The sequence below is a fragment of the Tetranychus urticae genome, chromosome 2, assembly GCF_039701765.1.
Source record: "Tetranychus urticae isolate SD_2017Ah chromosome 2, NJAU_TeUrti_SD_1.0, whole genome shotgun sequence".
NCBI classification, from domain to species: Eukaryota; Metazoa; Arthropoda; class Arachnida; order Trombidiformes; family Tetranychidae; genus Tetranychus; species Tetranychus urticae.
The window spans coordinates 25,681,781-25,702,070 of NC_142959.1; the positions used below are offsets into that span (position 1 = coordinate 25,681,781).

Here is a 20,290-nt window from a genome sequence, read left to right on the forward strand (position 1 = left end):
TTTTTATTTATGTTCAACATTAATTTCTGAATTTTAATTTCGAATTAAATTGAGATGAATTTAAATGTTAAAGGTTAAAAGGCAAACAATGAAGAGTCTTGATTTGGAAACATTTGAAACTGAAAAATCGATTGAAAAATGAAAGTTTCCAAAAAGTTTTCAAGAAAATTATCAATCGCAAAGACATGAAACCAGAAAAGCAAAAAGTATTCATTTTTACATGTAAAGTGTTTATCGATTAAAGAATGATTGGGTTTGTCTCAAGCCAACTTGATCACACAATTGATGGAAAAAGGTTTCAACTGAAGCAAGCTTTGAATCATTTTTTGCTCTTCATTAATTAACATGCAACCCAACATGGCGAAATATCAGAGAAGTTTGTTCAAAGAAACTAAACATTGTTTAATCGAAACATTGAACATTTGGAACAAAAAAAGAGAGTAAAACCAAGATTCAATTGATTCCTAATGTAATTAATAAAATGGCAAAAAAATGGGATTCACTTTTTTGTTGTTGGCCAATGAAAAAAAAGGTGACACAACAACAAAAAAAGGTTTTCTGCTGGTTTCACTTTCTTCTGGTTCAACAATGGTTGAGTTTGCTCAGTTTTCACCGTGAAAAAGAAGGTTAAATGGTAAAGACGATGATGATGATGATGATGATGATGAACATGAATGCAAAAAGCGTTATAGAGAGGGAAAAGTTGAAATCTTTTGCCACTTGCAAGACAAGTTGACGATATAAATATACATGTATATGTATATACAATGTTATACAGAACTTGTATGTACACCAAGAATTTGATGCTTTCTAAGTAGCATATAATATATTAATAATAATACATTAATAAATACAGATAACTTTTCCTTCGTTTTCCTTCTTTATCATTCTCTCCATCCATCTCATCATGTTATAGGTTGAATAACAGAGTGAGGAGGAGAATGAAAAGTACAGATGATTCAATATGAAGAGTGCAAGACAAAAGCATAATGATTGTTGAATAATAATTGTCTCACCATAAAGATCAATTTTCCCCTCAAGATGGCAGCAATTAATGAATCGTCACCATGAACAGGTTAAAGTTCAACAAAAAAAGTTATCGATTCAACTTTTTTTTTTCTTCTTCTTCGCCACCTTTAGCTCAACTTTTGGCACAAGTTTCAAATGCTTATCAAAACTGTTCACAACTTGCGACTTATAATACTGAGTCAAGCTGTTTCACTCATCATCCTCTTTTTTTATCCCTTTTCATCTTTTCCTCATCTTTCATCATCTTTCATTCTTGTGCATCAAATTAAAAAGTCAAAGGCAACCATTATGCTAACTCAAACAATCAAGCTAATTAATCTCATCACAATAGCGTTCGTCTTCCTTTTCATTTCTCTCTTTCTCTCTTCATCTGAAAATAGGTAAGAAGATTAATCTTGAAACATTATCATGAAGAGAAGGACAAAAAAAGGAAAAGGTTGTAGACACGGTTGACATTTTGTTCACTCCCAGTTTTACACCGCCAAACATCAACAACAACAAATGATATTAACAAGCTTTATTCACATTATTATTAGTTTACAATCTAAACAAGAATAATAATGTTCAGTAATAATGAAAAGGCGAATAATAAAAAATAATGAAAATGATAATAATGACAATAACAGCTCAAGCAAGTTCAATTAAAAAAGGTAAACTGAAAAAAAGTCAGGAGAAGGTAAAAGGAAGTGAAAGAATGTTTTTTCTTCTTCTTCAATCTTTTCTTTTAACCATTCATATTGTAATTATGAAATGCATAAAAATAATGAACAATAACATCATTTGAAAAGGACAACAAAGTTGACAAAACAATAATCAAATGTAAATAATCAGTTTGAATGTGAAAAGGCAACTTTACATGGCTTTTGTTTAAAAAGAAAGATTACCTTTTGTTTCCTGTTTTTACCTTTACATACCTAATCTGAAATGATAATCTTTGGGATAATTTTATGTTTATCATTATTCCAGTCGACGGTAATCATGATAACAAATGATATTTATCAAAAGAGATAAAAGGTCAACTCTGGTAAAAATGTTCAATTGGCTTTCCATGTGAAAATAGCATGTGAACAACAATGAATATTTCATTTTTACGTTTTTTTCTTTTTCCATTTTTTCCGATTCTTTTACTCCAATACTTGACTTGCAATCACAAGCTAATAATTTGTGATATAATAATGTTGACCTTTCCCGGGAAAACCAAAGAAACTTCAATATTTGACTTGGAGTTCGATATGTACAAAGATCTGTTTTCAACCCGCAGTGTAAACATGTTATCAGAAGTTGAGTTTGCAAACATTTTTGTATCATTTGATCAGGTTGATCAATTTAGATCATTTAGATTGAGATAACTTTAAATCGGTAAAATGTGCTTTTGCCTTTGAATCTTATTTTGTCATAATCTCTTCATTTATGGTTTAATCTTTTGAAACTTTATCGTTGATAAATTTATCTAAACCTGCTCAAATGATACAAAATGTTGGAAAAGTTATCTTCTGTTGCTGTATTTAATCAACAAAAGCATTCAGTTTATCACAAGAATCTTTACTCGTTCATCTTGATAAACTTTTTTTTTGCTGATTTCCTCTCATCAATTGCCACTCATTGACATTTAACCCGAATTTTTTTCTCCACTTTTTTTTACTTGTTCGCCTTTTCATCGTCAATCATTTCAATTTTGCGCATTTCAAACCGTTTCAAATGTCTTTTTTAAGCTTTGATTTGCTCTTGAATTGATTACTTTTATTACTCCTCAAAAGGTAAGATCGATCAACATTTTCTGTTTGATCAACATAAACATTAATAGTCATTGCATTATCAACGCTCTTCAATTACAGCGCCAAAAGGTTTACATTATAAATCTAATATTGTCATGAGAATCGATAACAACTCAATGACAATAAAACCACAAAATGAAAAACTTATTCAAAGAAAAATTTTAATTCGATTTCGACAATTTTCCAAACTCGAAATCATTTAATTGCTTCATTTATAAACTCTTCAAAATCGTTGCTTTTTTCATCTTGAAAGATCGATGAAGAAAATTAAGAAACTTTGTCAGAATCTTGAATTTTGCTTCAAGTTTCACCTTGTAAACGCACAAAGCTCATGATGTTTGACCATCAACAGTTGCAACAATCTTAACAATTAGTAATTTTTGTTTTTACTGTTAATTTTGTTTAACCTTGATTGTTGAAGTTGAACATGAATGATTTTACGTAAACAGTTGATGAAGCATATAAAGTTTAATTGAAAATCTGGGAACAAAAGTACAATAGAATTGATGATAATGATGGCGATAATGATGATGATGATGACCCATTTATTCAATTAATTGGAAAGGAGAACAAATTTTATTACATTAATTATAGTAAATTGTAGCCATTCAATTTTGATCCTCTTTCCACCCTTTCCACACTTCTATTCATTTACATTGCTTTAATTAAACTGTTTGCCGTTGTTCATCTTTTTTTTCAATGATCAATAGTAAAGGTTTCTGGCAATAATAATTGCAACAAACAACAACACCAACCACCACCAAGAACAGGAGGAAACAAGGGGCGGAAATCACCTTTGAAGGTAATAACAATAAAAATATATTAGCATCAATAAAGTTATCTTTGCAATTGGGAACAATGATATCGCCATAAATTGGAAAAGAAACAAAAAGCAAAGTCTTAAACAGTTTACAGCTAATTTCTTGACCATAAGACTCTTGACCAACAGCACATGTCTGCGTTTTTCCTCTTCTCTTTATCTCTCTTTTTTACTCTTCCATTCTGAGGGTTCGTCTGGACAAATGGTAAAGGCAAGGGAACATAAAAATGTCGCATAACAAGAGACAGCATGAGATGGCCACTAAAGGCTCAACTGTGTGCATTAAAAATTAAAAGATGAACCTTTCGGGTCAACACTTAAAATGCAATTAAATTGAATGTAAATGGCAATGTCAAATGTCAAAACAATAAGACGTTAAACATTGTTCAGAACAGTAAATAAGATTTATTTTTTTCTTCATCTTTCAGTTGTTTCTACTTAAATCAACAGCAATCAAGGCAAGAGGAAGAGGAAGACGAAGTAAAAAAAAGTCTCTCTGTTCGGTGGGTCGTAATGGGTCGAGATAGGAAAGGACAAAACAGCAAAAGCAAATGAGTAAAAAGACAAAATAGCGATTCGGCTTTTGAAAATTGATAGAAATCTATTGGAGGGTTTCAATACCGAAATCGCATAAACAGAGCGGTGAGTTTTGGTGCACAAAGGGCGCTCATTGGACAAATTGAAACTTCGATTGGGTTTTCGCAGTTTCGGGTAAATGTAGCGAAACAAGAGTCGAATAATCAGTTTAATTAGTAAAAATGAGTTTCAACTCTTCGATAAATTGTATGACAAGTGTGCATGTAATTGGTATTAACTTTTTCCTACTTACATTGCTAGTCTTTTGCTCAGTCGCTTTCGCTGTTTTGTCCATTGCTATTTTGACTTTTGCTGTTTTCAACCCAAACTCTCATTTTAACGCAAATCATAAGTCTTAAGCTTTTAAATTGTGTTAGTGAAGTGTACGCTAAACCTGAAATACTTGGTCCAAAGCTTTTAGTAGTTGCCATGCATCTTCGATCACATAATCGATAAGTTTATCGGTTGTGGTTCCACGAAGGTAAAGGGCCAAAATAGCGAAAGTCAAAACAGAGAAGGTCTAAACAGAGAAAAGCGAAAAAATTGTCGAAGCGCTAAAGAAGCTAAATAATTAAACTGAAGTTTTTTCTGAAAATCAAACACAATGCTTTGATTGCCATAAACTGAATTGGCTCAATTATTTCATTTGGTTTGCATTTTTTTTTGATATTTCATATCAATCAATTTTTTGCTCAGTCATAGCATCATGTTTGAATCCAGGAAAAGTGAAAATTTTTGCTCTTTTAGTAACAATAAGCGCATCGATATTTTTTCGTTGTTTTTATCGGTTTCCAACCGCAAACCTCTTCGATTCCTAAACCTAACATATCAAGTTGATCCATTTTGTCCGAAAAAGTCAAAACTCTTTTTGTTGATCGACTACTTTTTGCCAGATTTATCGTTAATCGAAACTTTATATTTGCTTTTTTTTCTTGTTTACCTTTTCAATTAATAATTACCGTTTGCCAATAGCGTGCCAATCATCATTTATGCCAGTTGATTTGTTGATCTGGTTGGTTAATTCATTTTCATTCATCATTATTATTGTTCACTCCAAATGTTGATTGCTATTAAAATGATATTAAAAATAACATTAATGAATAATAAAACCAATAATAGTAACATTATTACCATGAATAAAGTTGTCTTTTTTCTCTCTCTCTCTTCTTTTGTTTATTCAAATCTGAAAATTCAGAACAAAAGGTCAACATCATTAGAATCAAATTAATCAGATTAACCTTTTGCTTCTATTTTTCTTTCTTTGATTGTTTCAATTGTTTCATAAAATAATCAATAATTTCAATCAATGATGAAAAGAGTTGTTGAATTGATTTACAGTCAATTTTTGAAATGAAATTCATTTTTTCTGCTGCTTTTTATTCCATTCTTTGAATTTTGTATTTGTCTTCTTTAGGCACCATTCAGAGAGTCTATTTTGTATTCACTTTTTGTTCACTTATTGCAAAAATGAAGGCAAAAAAAAACATTCACTTGTAATCAAATTTAATAAATTTTAAGTTGAATCAAAGGTGGAAACGATGAAAGTATATTTTATTATTATCAAGAATTGGGAATTGATGTGTTGAATGAACAAGAAATATGTTTAAATCATGAAAGGAAATAAAAGAAATGAAATAAGTAAAGGAGTTAATTCAATATGAATCAATTTAAATCTTTTCACTTCTTTTTGTATCAAAACATTCATGATTCATGATACAGGATTCTCAAGTGAAAAGGCAAACAGTTTTTTTACATTCAACTGGACAGTCAGTGAGTTTGAGCAGAAAATGTTTCAATTATGATTTACAGTTGTTGCTGCTTTTGTTTTCAAATTATTGGTCAATCCATTTGCCCAATCAAATTGAGTGCAATCCATTTTCAACAAAACCCAAGTTTAATGATGACTTTATTTTTTTCAACTTTTCAATCGAGTATCAATTTTCTAGAAGCATTAAACTGTTAAGATTCAAATTCAATTTCATCATGATGATTGGAGAGTAAAGGAATAACTGGAAATGTAAGATTTATCAAATTGAATGAGCGAAATCCAAGACTGTTGAATCGATTTCAACTTCGATGGTTAATTGTAACAAATTTATCTCCATCTCAAGTTGCATCAGTTGAATATTTTATCAGAAAGTGTTAGGTGCGGGAATAAGTTCCCGGCTTTTTTTCGAAGAGGTTTTCAGTTCTATCGGTCCTTTTTCCATCTGCCTTTGAACGTTTTTCAAATAGAGCGTGTTGTCAACTAATTTTATGGAAACTCAAAAATTAAGCGTCTAAATTGAGAAAGAGAAATGGTCCCAATTATTCTCTTCTTTCTTTATTCTGTCTATTTTCCTGTCTTGACAAATACATTTCTTAATCTTAACAATGGTCAGAAGGGCAAAACAAACACTTTGTTTTAACTAAAGGATTATTAGCCAGGCATTTAATTATTAACAGGCCAATATGTATAACAATGGAAAGAGTAAATAATTTATCGGAAAACTTCAAGTGATGAGTTAATGATGGCTTAAGTTGGTCCTAATGAACGTTGAATCATCAGGTTTTTAATGTTAAACCACAGTATCGACAAGTTATTTCAACTCGATGTGTTGTCGCATAACTTGGAGATGATTCAATCGACTGTTATTTAGCCTTATCACTGTCTTAATCATTGTCTGGTTAAACTGTGCTTAACAGTGTTAGTTAACTTCAAGTTAAACATGAATCATTTGATTAAATACTGGTTAGCTCGGTAATAGTGGTTTAACACAATTATTCAACTGATAAGACTGATAAGGTTCAAGTTGATCATGATGACTAGAAGGTGACCCTTTACTTGTAAGGCCAGAGACTCAAAGTTGAAGCGACTTTGACTTTGAACTTCCACATCAAGTTTTTTACCTAAAGTTGATTGCAATAAAAAAAAGTTGCTAAACTTTTTCCCTTCTTCTATTGCCTGACCAAAACTGACCATAAAGTGAAAATCAGATCATCAAGATTAACTCATCATAATTAAGTGGATCAATCTTGTTAACACTATTAATTCCTATCAAAATTGATTGGAGATTTACAAAATGAAATAAAACACGATTGCAAGAGAAATGGTAAAGTAAACTAAAAAAAAAGTTGAAAAAATTTAGTACAATTTAAAAGGTAAAGAGCAGAGCAGAAGAAGAAGAAGAAAAAAAAGGTTAACATGTCAAATATCAGATCCAGTTTCATATAAATATACTAAGTATATAAATATATTGAACATGAGATGAACAATTTTATCTGATAACCCGGAAAAAAAACTAAGATTGAATCTGATTGAAACTGCATGTTGGAACAGGCAACAAAAAATGGTGAACGTCGCTTGCCTGAAATGAGATTAGAGAGTCCACAAAGTTGTCCTCAAACATGAGTTGAATTGTTAAATTGTAATATTACAAGACATTGAACGTTTAATACTGTTAAATATTATGCTCATCATCGTCATCATCAAACATCATTTATTAATTGAAGTTGAATTGCTGAATTAATCAAAAGGTAAGAAGAAGAAGAAGACGAAAAAAATAAGTTTTAATGCAATATATCAACAATTAAAGGAGATTGACTCTTTTTTTTTGCTTGCTTGGCTCAAGACTAGTTGATTCAAAGTGATTCAAAGTAATTCACCAAATCATGTTCATGAAGGGCAAGTGAGGAGCAAGAAAAAAAAAGTTGAACAAAAACAAGTTGTTTAACTTACTTATCGCATCTTGAAATGATCATTAATCGTCTTTCAAATATTTATTTATATTTTTGCTCCTTTTTTTTGCAGCTTCAATAATTAAACGCTTTTAACGTTTACTTTTATTGCATTGTAATAAATTGTTTGCCTGCAATTGACTATTGAACGCAAACATGATCATCACTTTGATTCATTCCCTGATTAACATGATTATCACCAGCATTTAATGTAGAGATTGGACAAAAAAATGATTTTCTTCTTTAAACTTGTTCTTCTTTTTTTTGCGATTCCTTGTTCAAACTTGCTTGTTTAAACGGTAAAAAGTAATGGCAAAACCTTTTTTGCATGATCAACTCTAATCAATTCTAATCATTATTCTGATCAACACAAGAATAAAGTAATTGATTCTTGCAATAGTTCTCAGTGTTGCATTGCTTTTTGTCTTCTTTCAACTTTTCCCTTTTTCCACTGTGATTATCAACTTGAGTTTGTTCGCTCGTTCCATGGACATCAGAAAAGGAAATTGAATCATATGTTATCATTGAATGTATAACAAGTAAATAACATTAACATTACCTTCTCGTTACCATTACAATCAATTTCCTGACTAACATTGAGATGAAAAGTTGAGATGGTTGAGGAAAGGGAAAAGAAGAGCGGACAGAAAGAAGAAGAAAGAAGGCAAAAAGATGAGCATCAGGATAAAAGGATAAAGGATGAGAGATGAAAAGGTTTGAGCAAATATACACTTTCAAGAGTAAATTTGAAGAGTGAAAAGATTTCATTTCATTGTATAATGAATACAAACTAAACTCATGTCTACAGTCGAAATTAACTCGACATGATTAAATTCATTTCAATTGAATTTTCTACTTTTGCGCCCTTCCACTGTAAACCTGAACAATATCAACAATCGATATTGAAATTTTAATCAATTGAACCTTGTTTACTTGAGGAAACCTTTCAAATTTCGTCAACACTGAGTTGTTTCAATTTTGCGCAAACAATCGTTTTAAAACAAGTCTCAAACTGACTGTGAACGAAGCCAAAAAATAAATCAAAAATAAGATAAACAGAACGATGTCGATCCATTTTCAAGTTCAATCAATTTTCATAAAACACTCAACTGTAAATGAACCAAGTACTTCTGAAACTCAAAACTCATGAAAATCAAAAATAAAACCGTTCACTTAACATTCATAAGGTCCACATTCAATCGTTTTGGGCTTCCAACAGGCTTCTAATTCAACAGATTGCTGATCTAAACCATTCAGGGGACTTCGATTCAAAAACTTTATTCGTGTTGGTTAACTTATGAGAAACCTGAATTGTCGAGAGCTTTACAATCCGAGTTGGTCTCGTGAATGGGTCCGATTTCTGATAAATTTTTTTTATCGAAACTCGAAAATGCAAAAATCATTGATCGAATGTGTTTTCACTTTCAAGATCGTCTTTAGCGTGATTCCCATGACAATGAAAACCAACAATTATTGTTTGTTGAAATTGTCAAAGAGAACAATTGATTACCTTGAATTTGCATTTTCACCGTTAAACCTTTTCCAATATTGTATCAACATTTTTCATTCATTTTTTATCGTTTCCACCATTTTTCGAGTCACTTTTTTTTCATTCACTTTCTTTATAAATTTATCTCATTCTGTTCAACTTGTTCAGCTTATTTAATATTCCCTTATTATTATCAAATGGTGAGTTTGTCAGTGCAAGGAAAGATTTATGCTTTTGGAATGAAGTAAAAGAAGAAGAAGAAGAGAAAAAAAAGAAGAAAAATTATATAATGTTTTTACAGGGAAAAAACGACTTTAATGCTGATGAAAATGACATTAACAGGTTTCAAATTTGCGCCTCTCAACATTTGCCTTTTGTTTAATAATAAATATTTTCTTATCATGGATAATTAATCAATGAATGAAAAGGGAAAGTTGACTTATCATATTGTTTAACTAATGTTAATATAACTCGAAAATGTGTTAACTTGATTAACATAATCATCAACAAGCAAATCAATAAAATGTCAGCATAAATGTTGAATGTGTCTCTGCATATCCATAATAGTATTATTAGCATTATTCAAGCCTCCCGTTTTTGGTTCATACTTGGTAATGGTGAGATTAAGTAAATTGAATATTGTTTTTGATGGCAAATTATTATGCATTACAGTTGACATTTGGGTGTAATAATATAAGCTGTTAATCAATAAAGTACAGATGATAATGTGTGTTGACAGAATGTCTTGAAACAAGTATTCAGATGTAAGGTTGAAGAGTTGACCAGCGAAGGTGAATTTTAGCTTACGCAAAAAAACCAGCCCCTTTCAGGTGATATAACCAATTATCAATTTGAATATTCGTTGTAAATCAATATGCATTTCGCTCTATTAAAAAAACAATAACCAAGATAACAATTGGTTTAATCTAAAAATTAAGTCTCAATTTTGCTAACCATTTGTTATCTTGAAAATAAAATTTTTTTAATAGAGAAGAAGGGCAAATGGTTTATCTTTTTTAAGTCTAATCAGGCAATAGTGCTTAATATAATACACTCAGCCACCATTCTGGGGCTGGTGAAAAGAAGAAAGGAAAGGAAAAAAAAGAAAAAACGAACGAAATGAATTTGTTGTTAACCTGGTTTTCCTGATAAATGACATGGTAATGATGATGATGTTGATGATGATGATAATGGTGAGGGGAAGAAAAGTTTAGTTTAGAGAAAGATTTGACAGGTAAATGTCGTTGTTGTTGATTGTTGTTGTTACATAATTAACAGGTAAAACTAATGATTAACCAGAAAAGTGGAAGCAAGAAGCAAGAAAAAAAAGCAACGAAAAAAATTTATCCATTTAATAATTATGTTTTTCATGCAATATTCAGGTAAAGCAAGCATGTGCACTTTCAATAGGCAACACTAACTTTTATGTTTATCACCTTTTTCACCGTTAAAAATATAAGCAACAACAGTTATTTTAAACAACAGTAAAAATAAATGGTTGAGGAAACGAACAGGTTTCATCAGCTATTTTCCCTCTTCAATTCAATAATTTCAATTCAAACCGATTACCTTGACTGAGTCAAAGTTTATAATTTAACACCATTGGCTTATTTTTGCATTACTATTGTAACAACAAATTGTCTAACTTTATCGACTCACAAAGGTTAACATTTGCTTAGTAATAAAGTTTATTTTGCTAAACATTAATCACAGTCTATACCGTTCACTGGCTATCACATTGTTTTTTATCTCAAAGTTTAACAACGAGTTACACAGAGTTTGAATAGCTTTGTTTAACCAGTTAGATGGTTAGATTGTATAAATCTAACCTAACCCAACCTAACCTAACTTAATAGTAAATACTGTTAATTAACTAAGCACAGTTTACTCAAAAGGCTGATAAAGAGAGTGATTAGACCTGATGAAATCAGTCACAATTCAAATGAAAATGATAAGAAACCTAAATTGAAAATAGTAAAGCCCATTAAAGCAATGTAAAATCAAGACAAAATCTTGTCTTGAAAGATGTCATGGCTAAGGTATGACCGATTTTGTCACCAAATAAATTTCGCTTTGTATTTCACGACCGCTTTTGACAAAATCAAAATGCAGCCTGGATGAATGTCTGACAAAAAAAGTCTTGTTAAACAATGGCGCCAATATGCTTAGCTATTATCGGACAGTGTCTGGAGAACTGATTGGTGGCAAACTTTGCAGGGCATACATCAGCCTTGTTATCTCGAAGTCATGAAATAAACTACTCGCCCTCGAGTTTATATCTCATCACTTTTCGATGCAGTGGTTTAATCTATTCTCAAATGTCGATATCATTGGGTTATTATTGTGACTAGTTATTGATTGGATTAGAAAGAAAATCTCTCTTTTTTTCGTTGATAGAGTTTAAATGCTTAATGAATTGAAAATGATTTAATCTCGACATTGTTTAACTTTGAGTGTTTGATTCTTGTAACGGCTTTTTGTTTCGCTCAAAAACTTTGACTAGATTAACGTATCCAGATAATGATGATGGTAAGATGAGCTTTGTTTAGATCAAGTATCAAATGCAATACAGCCAAAATTAATCTTATATTGAGAAGGTGGCAGAGAGATATTCTGCTCTTTACCATGATCATCATCATTATCTTTACTCTGCAAATTGAATCCTTTTCTATTCAAGTTCATCTTCTTCTTCGCGGTGATAATTTGATTTTTGGCAATCCAATTGGATGGGTTAATGGTTAATTTGCAGAAGCAAGTGTTACCCATTAACCAAAGACTCACAAATATAACTTACACAACATCCTATATTAACACTATATCACAATGTTTATCATCTCTTTTTTTTCCTCTCTCTCTCTCTCTCTCTCTTCATCTCTTTCTCATTTCACCAACTCACACCATTTCTCACTTGCAGGTTTCAAGAAACGAAGCACCATTTTAACCAATTTTTTGCTGTAGCTCAACCTTTTTCATGATAATGATGATGATGAAAAAATACTCAATGTAACATGTACATTTTATACACAAACGTACAAATACTTATTGTTACTGAACTTTTTTTTTTCCTTGTTATTCCTCATTCTGAGCAAACTCATTTTCTCACTTTTTTTCCCAACAATATTTAACAATTGAAATTAAATCAGCTCAACCCTGTGAACAAACATTTTTACATTATCTTTTTTTGCCAACTTTTACCACCATTTTCATCTCATTACATGATGTTGGGCATGAAAAGCAGCAACAGACAAAAAAAAGTAGGAAAGACAACAGTAATAACATGAAAATGCAACTAACATCATCATCTTCAGCTGCTGCTTTTCAATTCATTAAAGCCATTTTCACTGGTAATCTTTGCAACATCATCATTATCAGCAAGTTCAAGTTGAATTCAGTTGCGTTCCAATTTTCTTGGCTTACATTGTTTGATTACAATTAATTAATTGCATGTTAATCTTTACGATAATGAGCAATGATTATTTTTAACTTTTGCTTGTCCTTTCCTGTCAAACCAATCAAAATGTCAAATTATCATTTTTGGCAGCAATTGCGAGTGAGCCAGAAATGAGCGACAAAAGTTTTTCTTTCATTTTGTTTGTTCCATTATTCAGGCTCGACACAGTTGCAGTATTAATGTTCAACTACTTGACCACTGGCATGTACTCTGCTAATCGGTGTGATAATCCATGTAAGCCATGATGATGATGAGAGAGGAAAATGGACAAAAATGAAAACAAAGGTAAAAGTGGAGATCAGAAGAAACTTGGACGACAGAAATGGAGAAACTGCTTTTTTCCTCTGCTTAAGCATTTTGAGCTGTTCACCTCTTTATCATGAGCAGGGCAGTTTTTTGTCTACTCTTTAGGTCAGGTAAACTTTACTGTAAATAAAAAAGATATTTTTTTCCCTTCTCTTACAGATTAACGAAACAAACAACTCAGGTAAGCAATAAAATGGACTAATCCTTTGAGCAACAGAAGAGAGCAAAAAATGACCTCAAGGCATGGGCTTAGGTCAACCTGGATTAGAATCATCTGTGCGACAGTTTTTTTCAAGTTAACTTTTTGTTTTTACCTTTACATCAGCAACAAAATTAGTCTAAAAAGTAGAGTAAAGTTAACACAAGGTTCATTTCAAAGCATGTTATTCTTGGACTTTACAAAGCTGCAAAGCTGGACATGAAGCCGTTGACTGAAAATGACCCTTTCAAAAACAAGGTTTTCATTGGCAGAATGAATATCAAGTGAAAAGGCAGAAAAGCTAGATTGTAATCGAGCCGACGAAAAGAGAGCTGAAAGAAGAAGAGGAAAAAAAGAGGAAAATGATTTTGATGATAATAAATTTAGTTAATAGATTGGGCTCAATTAGGGTAGAAACCCAGTGTTAAATTGATGGTTTGATTAGAGGTTGAATGTGAAGAGTAAAAATGGGCTCAAATCTCACAACTGGGAGTGAAATTGTATTAATGATGATAATAATAATAATAATGGTTCGATTGGCTTATAAATAAAAGTTGATTGGGCAATTGTTTTACTCAATTACACTACTTAAATACTATTTGATTAAATGAATCAAGTTAAATCAGTGTGTGTGTGGGTTTGGTGTTATTGTCAATTAAATGTATAAACATTTATTTACCAATTTTCCTCTTCTTCTCATCCTTTTCCAATTGTACCTTTTTATGCCTTTCATCGCACTGAGGTTGAGGGTTGATTTTGTTTGCTTATCTCAGGTCATTTTATGTTCATGTTTACTACCTTTTATGTTGCTCTTGTTTTTGCTGCTAAAGTTAAAGATTAGTCAATGGAAAAGCGATAAAAAGAAATGAGAAAAGTTGATGATTATTCAATTAACCAAATGGTCAAGATTGCCCAGCCTTTTACCACCCCTTGAATACTTCTGATTAATGTAATTTTACCTTTTTTTTATTGCAAATCATTGCGATTTAATGGCCATTTAAAATGATGATTAATCTTGATGAGTGGTAACAAAATTGAGAGATGAGAGGAAAAGAAGAAGAAGAAGAAGAAACGAGAAAAGTTTTGCAAATGTTAATTGACGCAATTTTAAGGTTCGCAATTTGCTCACCTTGATTGTAATACAATGGTGCATATTTGTTTACTGCACTTGAACGATGGATTGCTTGAAAATTGTTCAACATTTAAAATTGTTTTTCTCATCAACTTTATCAACTTGTGATACAATTTGCTCAATCATGTACTCATGTGGGTTGTTGATCACAAGTTTGACAGCCAATAATCCAATTGTTTACTTTCAACAATCGCTGCAAATTATCAAAATAATCAAATTGGTTAACCTTGAAAAGTTGAATATTTGTTGACCAATTTTAATCATGAAAAGTTTTTGCTTCCATTGTTTGCTCAGTAATTAACTGTACCAGTCAAATGGATATTAAACGATTCTCATGTTTGCAATCAACATCAACGTTTACTTCAACAGGCGGACCTTGACTGATAGTTTTTACTTGCGATACATTCACATTCAAAAGACTGGAATGAAATAAAACATCATTAACATGTAAAATGGGAAAAAATTACACATTTAAACAATATCATACTTTAGTATAAGTAGTCTTATTTGAATGTACTTTGCGCATTGTTTGATAACCAAGTTAATTGATCAACATTTTTGACCAAAACAATTGTTTTAATTATGCCAAATATACCAGAATTTGAATTTGAACAATTATTTTTAATATTTTATCGAGTAAACGTCTTTGCAATTACCATGTCAAGCCTCGTGAATTAACTGTTTTAATTGGAAATGAATTAATCGATATATTATTAAATCGATCGTTTATAGTTGCAGTTGGCTATGAAATGATTGTGATATTTTTATGGTTGAAACATTAGTTAGCCTTAATTAATCAGTTTGATAGAAAAACAAAATCAAAGTAGGACGAATATTCACAAAATTATTGTCTTTTAATAGCTCTGAAAAGGGTAGAAAAATCGCCAAAACTTTTTGTTCTAACAAGTTTTTTATCAAACAAGATTAACAATATTTCTAACCTCGGATTCTGAGTGCTTGCCAATTTATCCTAAGAACCTGATCTCATCTCTATGAACCTCAATCTATCTTAATTTTTGGAAATTTCATTCAAAGAAGAGAATGGAACCCAGGAACGGAAAACATTTGTCGATTTGTTTGACAGCTATTGACAGGCGATCACAGAAACGGTATCAACTGTTCGATGGGAAAAATTGCAACATTATAGCAACACCGAAGGTGCTTACTTCGATTTACCAAAATTTCAGTCAATTTCAGCTAAACTTCATAACCGCAAAATATGTTTGACAAGCTGTAGCTTTCTCGCGCTCAGGTTTCTGAGAAGATCACGTTCAGAACATATAACTCTATTGGTCGCTTTTACATGGAATTTCTCGAGAGCGGACAATAACCTTGGTCAAATTTTTAGTAATAGTTCATGTTCTAAACTATATTCATGTGTAATTGCTTCATGATTGGTGGGGTGGTTCTGTTGCAAGTTTATCCCAGAAATGTATCAAAATTCATTAACATGCTGCAACAATAAACTTTGAAAGTTGCAAGAAAAACATGGAAATCAATTTGAAAAGAGTGAATGCGAAATTGCAACCTTGCAAATAACTTTTAATTCAAATGAAAAGGTAAAAAAGCAAGAGAAAAGTTCTCACCATGAACCTCCTTTTCTTCTCTTCATCCGCCTCCACAAACATTCTCATCACCACCATCGACTTGAGATGAAGAAGAAAAGGTAAAAAGCTATTATTTTAATCAACTTTAAGAGACACTTAAGTTTACCTTTTGCTGCCTTCTTGGCTTAATATTGATACAGTAAATGACATTGAAGAGACGGACGTTTAATGATGTTTCAAAACTTGATCGCTACTCTTACAATCATTTTTCTTGACGTTCCGTTTTTCATCTTCAAACCACTTCACAAATGATACAAGAAGAGGTAAGAAGAAAAAAAATGAGCGAATAAGAATGTAAGAATAAGGTTACTTCTTCATCATCATCATCATCATCAGGAGCTTCTTGATAGTAAAGGTAATTTTGATTGTTTGTTTGAAAGAAATTTTTCTGTTGTTGATGTTGATGATGATGATGATGAATAGAAACATGTAGACTATCATTAAAATTGACTTACCAGAAGAAGAAAAAAGAACAACAAGAAAAAAGAAAAGATGTTCATCTTGAGTATTATATCGATTTGACCTTTCGCCATCTCATCTGATTCACCCTCCCACCTCACCTTTATACCTTTACTCAATTGTCATTATATTTAGCTTCAAACTTATTCCTTACCCTGCAAGAGTATATTATTAAGAATGCAATTCTCATATTAAAAATTTAATCAAATCATTATTATTATTGACATCAATAGTCTTTATTATCTGCTGTTTTTTTTTGCTTCATTGTTATTATTTTTCGACTCTTTTTCTTGCTCTCTTTTGGTTGATAAAGATGAATAGATTTGCTTTTCTCGAATGCAAATCAATAAAATTTAATTGTTTATTGCATTCATATTTTTGTTTATTTGTTTTTTATTGCCTTTACCCACTCTTCACAAATGCACCATGTAATTTCATATTGATCAATGTTCAACTTGAAGTTGAAAAGTTTTTTACCTTTTTTCAGAAGCAAATTACATTGATTTGATTCACATTTTCGTGACTAGTTGAACGAGCAAGGAATCAAGAAAAAGGTAAAAATACGATTAAACAATCTTCTGTCCTATCTTGAGTTTCGTTACATGATAAAAGTTGATTCCTAGTTGGCTAGATTGAGATGAGATTTGATGCACGAAGACGAAGGCCGTAGCATCAACTATTAGACTAAGAGAGGAGTCACATGGGACGCTTTACAACTGCCATCTATTGAAGAGAAAATCGTTTTTTCTCGGATTCTAGCAACTGTCAAGCAATTCATCTTGTATGCAAATATGTCAACTTTGCCAAAAGGCCATTTGTCAAAACTCAATTGATGAGCATAATTTTTTTAACTTTAATTCAATCAACTGTAAATTGGCCAACCATTTTGATCATTAGATAGTGACCATTGGAATGATAGGTAAAAAGCTAGTAAAGAAGCTACAGGATGTTACAAGGCAAACAAACAATTCCGACAACACAGACGATGAAGCTCGAATCATCAATCATTATTTAAACCTTTTAGCCTTTACCTAGCTCTTTACCTTTTACCTGAGTTGGTGAGTTATTCCTCATTGTTTTTCCAGTCTTTCAGTAAATATTGCTCTAATTGCATCTTAAACTGTGCTAACATTTTGGTTAACCAATTATCCTGGATAATTTTTCAAACATTTCACAGTTTCACAAATCGATATCTTAGCACACCGAAAAACTTTTGGCCTCGAAATCCGGTCGAGAAGGCTCGGGAAAAGTGTTATTTTGGAAAGCGAGAAGAAGAGAGAAACAAAATGAAGTAATAACTCAACTGTTTTTTATTTTGTTATATTAATACAATGGTGAAGTGGTGAATGAAAATGAAAATGAATCAGACTGAGTCTGAAGTTGCTGTGTCCACTATGGACCAGATCTTTGGCTTTTGAATGGGATTGGGAATGATGGGATGAGGTTGATTAAGAGTAGAGTTATTGGCTGATGAAGGCGGTGAAGATGAAGATAAAGCTGATGAAGGTGATGATGATGTTGTTGACCTATGATTCGAACTGAACGGTGTTTCAATGATTTCATCTTCATCACACCTATTCCTGGGTGACCAGGTCATTTTGTTTTCTTTTTTAAGTCTCCGTCTTGCATTAGCAAACCATGTAGACACTTGGGTTAGCGTCATTTGAGTCATAATGGCCAACATTATTTTCTCCGCTTTAGTTGGATATGGATTTTTCCTGTGCTCATTTAACCAAGCCTTAAGTGTTGAGGTTGTTTCACGTGTAGCATTTTTACGGCGCGACCCGTTAAAGTCAATCCCTCGAAACATTGCATAATCACAATACATTTGAGGTCGAGTCCGAAAACTGGACGACCTCCAAGCCTCAATTCCACCTGGAAAATCAAATCCAGCCGGTGAATGTGAGTAAAATAACTCTGATCCCAGGGAGGGTATAAAGGGTAATGCACTCAGGCTGCTACTACAATCAGTAGCCACACAATTATCACTTTTATTATTGTCACCATTGTTATTCACATTGTTATTTGAACTACTATTACTGATGCAGTTGGGATCCATTTGAAAGTTCATGATGAAAGATGAAGGGAAAGGATGACGATGGTTGTCTTGTTATATATTAATGTAATATATATATATATATATATTTGTGTTTTTATATGTTTTTATAAATAAGTATACATGTAAATAGCAACAAAAAACAACATGCACAAACAAAACCAAGTTTTATGTTTACGTTTCTAAACATGAATGACAATGTTTTTACATTTACAAAACCTCACCAATCGCTGTTTCGGAGGCGGCAACTTAACGGAGGTTCAACTTGATGCGCAACTCTCTAAGGTTCAACTCTCACTCGATCCACCCTTCCATGTCTCTCTCTTCATCCGTCTATCTTCATCTTTATCTTCTTCTCTCTTTTTCTCGTTTTCTCTCTCTTCTTCTTCTCCTTCTTCTTCTCCTTCTTTCCTTCATCTTCCTCTTCTCACTTTGCATAACTTTGATTGTGACTATTGGATTGGAGCATCGGTGTGTTTTTGAGCATCGATTTGTGAATCCGTGAAAGTTTAATTATCCAAGATAATTGGTTAACCAAATGTTAGCACAGTTTAAGATGCAATTAGAGCAATATTTACTGAAAGACTGGAAAAACAATGAGGAATAACTCACCAACTCAGGTAAAAGGTAAAGAGCTATAAGCGCAGTAGGCTAAAAGGTTTAAATAATGATTGATGATTCGAGCTTCATCGTCTGTGTTGTCGGAATTGTTTGTTTGCCTTGTAACATCCTGTAGCTTCTTTACTAGCTTTTTACCTATCATTCCAATGGTCACTATCTAATGACCAAAATGGTTGGCCAATTTACAGTTGATTGAATTAAAGTTAAAAAAATTATGCTCATCAATTGAGTTTTGACAAATGGCTTTTTGGCAAACTTGACATATTTGCATAAAAGATGAATTGCTACTGATATAGCAACAAATGTTCATTGGTCAAGATTCAATATCTTTTTTTACCTTTCTTTGGATCCTCTTTTTTTCTCGAGGTAAAAGTTTACTATTTCAAGGGTTACAGGTTGACCAATTTGTGTCACTTTAGGTAAAAGTCACAAGTTTACTGATCCATAGAGTGGACTGATAAATTAGTATAAAACAGTTTTTAATCTTGAATCTTGTTTCTTACCCTCAGTTGAAACGTTTGTGATTAAAGCACAGGAGTGAAGCGTTAATCCCAATACAAGTGGGTAAACATTATTTGTTTATAAGTCAACTTAACATCATTTTTTTCCGATGAATAATGATAAGACCATGTTGATCATGTTGACGTTGATCATCATCATTCTCATCATTCGGCTTCACCATTTTGATGAAAGAAAGATCGAGTTTGATAGAAAAAGATAGTCGTTAAGTGTTTAGTTGAGATGCCACTTGAATGGGAAAATCAATTAAAGGCGATAATCTGCCAAACTAAAAGGCAATTACAAGCAATAATCTCAGTTATCATGATATTGAGTAAATTACAATTTTAATGATAAAATAAACAAATTAAAGGTAACATCAAAGACTTGTCTGCTTTTTACTATCACAGCAAACAAATGTACATTTAATTATACTAGAGGCTGCTGTGATCATAACTGATCCCAAGTTTCCTTACACTGAGTACAATAAATGAACATTGAAAATAATCAAGTTTTTCATCGTCAATGAAAACTAAAAATAAATTCTGGTTCTAC

The 20,290-nt window shown here is 31.7% G+C and overlaps 1 protein-coding gene across 1 annotated transcript; it reads right to left on the reverse strand.

The window, feature by feature from the left end:
- Positions 1–17,852: 17,852 nt before the first annotated feature.
- LOC107360256 (iroquois-class homeodomain protein IRX-3) lies at positions 17,853–18,897 on the reverse strand. Its single transcript, XM_015926888.3, has one exon. It carries the CDS (start codon positions 18,629–18,631, stop codon positions 17,924–17,926), a length of 708 nt encoding a protein of 235 aa, XP_015782374.1. The 5' UTR covers positions 18,632–18,897; the 3' UTR covers positions 17,853–17,923.
- Between the last annotated feature and the right edge of the window lie 1,393 nt (positions 18,898–20,290).